Here is a 2,059-nt window from a genome sequence, read left to right as displayed (position 1 = left end):
AAATTACCCACGTATTAAGAAGTTGGAAAAAATCGGAGTCTATTCATCTTGCAAGGTAATTTTTCTGGCATGATTTAAATTTTTTTCAACAAGATAAAAAATCTTGATTCTCGATTTTTGTATTCAAATTTTTTGAATTTTTTTATGAATTACAGGATGATAATTGCAAATGTAATGGTTGGAAAAATGCACAATCAACGTCAAATTCTGGTGAGAACCAAACAAGTAGCCAAGTAGGTTTTAACAAAAATGTGACAATTAATTATGAGTATACTTGTTATGGTGGGATAAGGTTGTGTATATTTGTGTTTTTTAACTGTTGCCTTACCCGTGTACTTTTTATTTGATGTATTCACCAGTGATAAAATGCTAACATTCCAGATTTGCTTTTTACATGAACCATGTTACAAATAATTTTTTTGCATAAAAGTTTGACCAATTGTTTAAATCCAATAGCCTGTTCGATAATAATTACATACTTGTTTTGTTTTTCAGCAATTAACGACCACTGTAACACTACAAGACCCATGTCGCGCATGTAATCATCCACTTTCTACACATGTTAAGCATTTAGATGCAGCTAGTAAGTTGATAATATTTTGCAGCCCAAAGCAATTGCCATTCTACAATTGTTTTTTAAACCTTTCTTTATCAACATGTAAAAACCAGATGTGCAATGATTTTTTTTCCCTAAAAAAAATTTTAAAAGTTCAAAACCCCACTATCCTCTAAAATTATAAATATAAATACCCAGAATTTACTTCTTTTTTTCAACAGAGGATGATGAAATCAACAGACTGCTTAGCATGATTGTTGATGTTGAAAATCTTGTTGTTTGTGTTCAAAAAGAAGAAGATACCGATACAAAACAAGTTTATTTTTATTTATATCGGGTTAGTTAAAGTTTTAATTCCAAAATTATCTGTAACAAGATGTGTTTTTCTTTTAAATTTCAAATGTATTAAAGTGTTTTTATAATACTTGTGTGCAAGCTGTAATTTATCCTGGCAGGGTGGCACAAATTGTTTTTACTACAAAAAAAAAAGTTGTAGAGGCACAAAAACAAAAAATGTTGCTTTTAAATATGCCCTGCATATTAAACAAAAAAATAAATAAATTGTTTGTAGCTTCTACGAAAATGTACTCTGCAAACTAGCCGACCAGTAATTGAAGGTCCACTTGGTTCACCTCCATTCAGCCAACCTAGTATTGGGAAAGCTGTTACCAACTTTATTATTTACAAGTTTGGCCATTTACCACAAAAGGTTTGTTTTTTTATTTAAAGGTGACTTTTTTATGTTTATTACAACCGAATTATTTACGGATTTGGCCATTTGCGACAAAAAAAAGTTTGTTATTTATTAGGGAGTGAATAGTGTCCTTTAGGCATTTTAGTAGGTTATTAATTTTTGGAGTAGGTTCTTTTTTTTCTACTGTCTTAGTGGGTTGCATTGCTGAGTTTCACACATGTTAAGACATAAAACATGGTTCTATTTTGGTTTATTATGCAAAATATGTAAACCCAATTCTGGCCTAGCACCCATGGCGTGCCACGTTGCGGGACCCACATAGAATAAAAGGTATGTAAACTAAAAAAGAATCTTTCTTGCTCAGGAGTTTCAGATCATGCATGAGTTAGCAAAGACATTTATTTACTGTTTGAATCAAGAGACTCTTGAAACTCCATCAACAAGAACCTCACGTGGCCAAGCTGATGATTTTAATGAATATAAGATGAATTATACGAGGTATGTTATATTATGAAAAAAAGTAAATGTGGTGTACTACATAATGAATAAATGGAAAATGGTGGGGCAACGACAGTGATTATAAACGGATGTTCTGTTTCATACACCTCATTCTAACTAAGGAGTTACCACATATGTACCTTTGTGTATGATTGTTTTCTCTGTATGGCTGACAATTTAGACAAGCCATCAGTCAACAAAAAATGCAAGTAACATTCATAACCATTCCATACATTCTTACAGATGGCTATGTTACTGTCGTGTACCAAAGTTTTGTGAAAGTCTCGTCCACCATGCTACAGTTGATGTAT

The 2,059-nt window shown here is 31.8% G+C and overlaps 1 protein-coding gene across 1 annotated transcript in view; it reads left to right on the top strand.

The window, feature by feature from the left end:
* Positions 1–4: 4 nt before the first annotated feature.
* The window catches only part of LOC100183071 (histone acetyltransferase KAT2A), a gene marked incomplete at its 5' end in the record, with an annotated part of 7,042 nt that continues 4,987 nt past the window's right edge, over positions 5–2,059 (top strand). Inside the window, 7 exons of the mRNA XM_002123160.3 lie at positions 5–55; positions 156–233; positions 496–583; positions 778–893; positions 1,128–1,265; positions 1,615–1,748; positions 1,992–2,055. Coding sequence (XP_002123196.3) covers positions 5–55; positions 156–233; positions 496–583; positions 778–893; positions 1,128–1,265; positions 1,615–1,748; positions 1,992–2,055 — 669 coding nt within the window. The remainder of the gene's footprint in view (positions 56–155; positions 234–495; positions 584–777; positions 894–1,127; positions 1,266–1,614; positions 1,749–1,991; positions 2,056–2,059) is intronic.

The sequence above is a fragment of the Ciona intestinalis genome, chromosome 7, assembly GCF_000224145.3.
Source record: "Ciona intestinalis chromosome 7, KH, whole genome shotgun sequence".
Lineage (NCBI taxonomy): Eukaryota > Metazoa > Chordata > Ascidiacea > Phlebobranchia > Cionidae > Ciona > Ciona intestinalis.
Note: the sequence above shows the minus strand (reverse complement) of the source record. Positions and strands in the feature narration are given on the sequence as shown.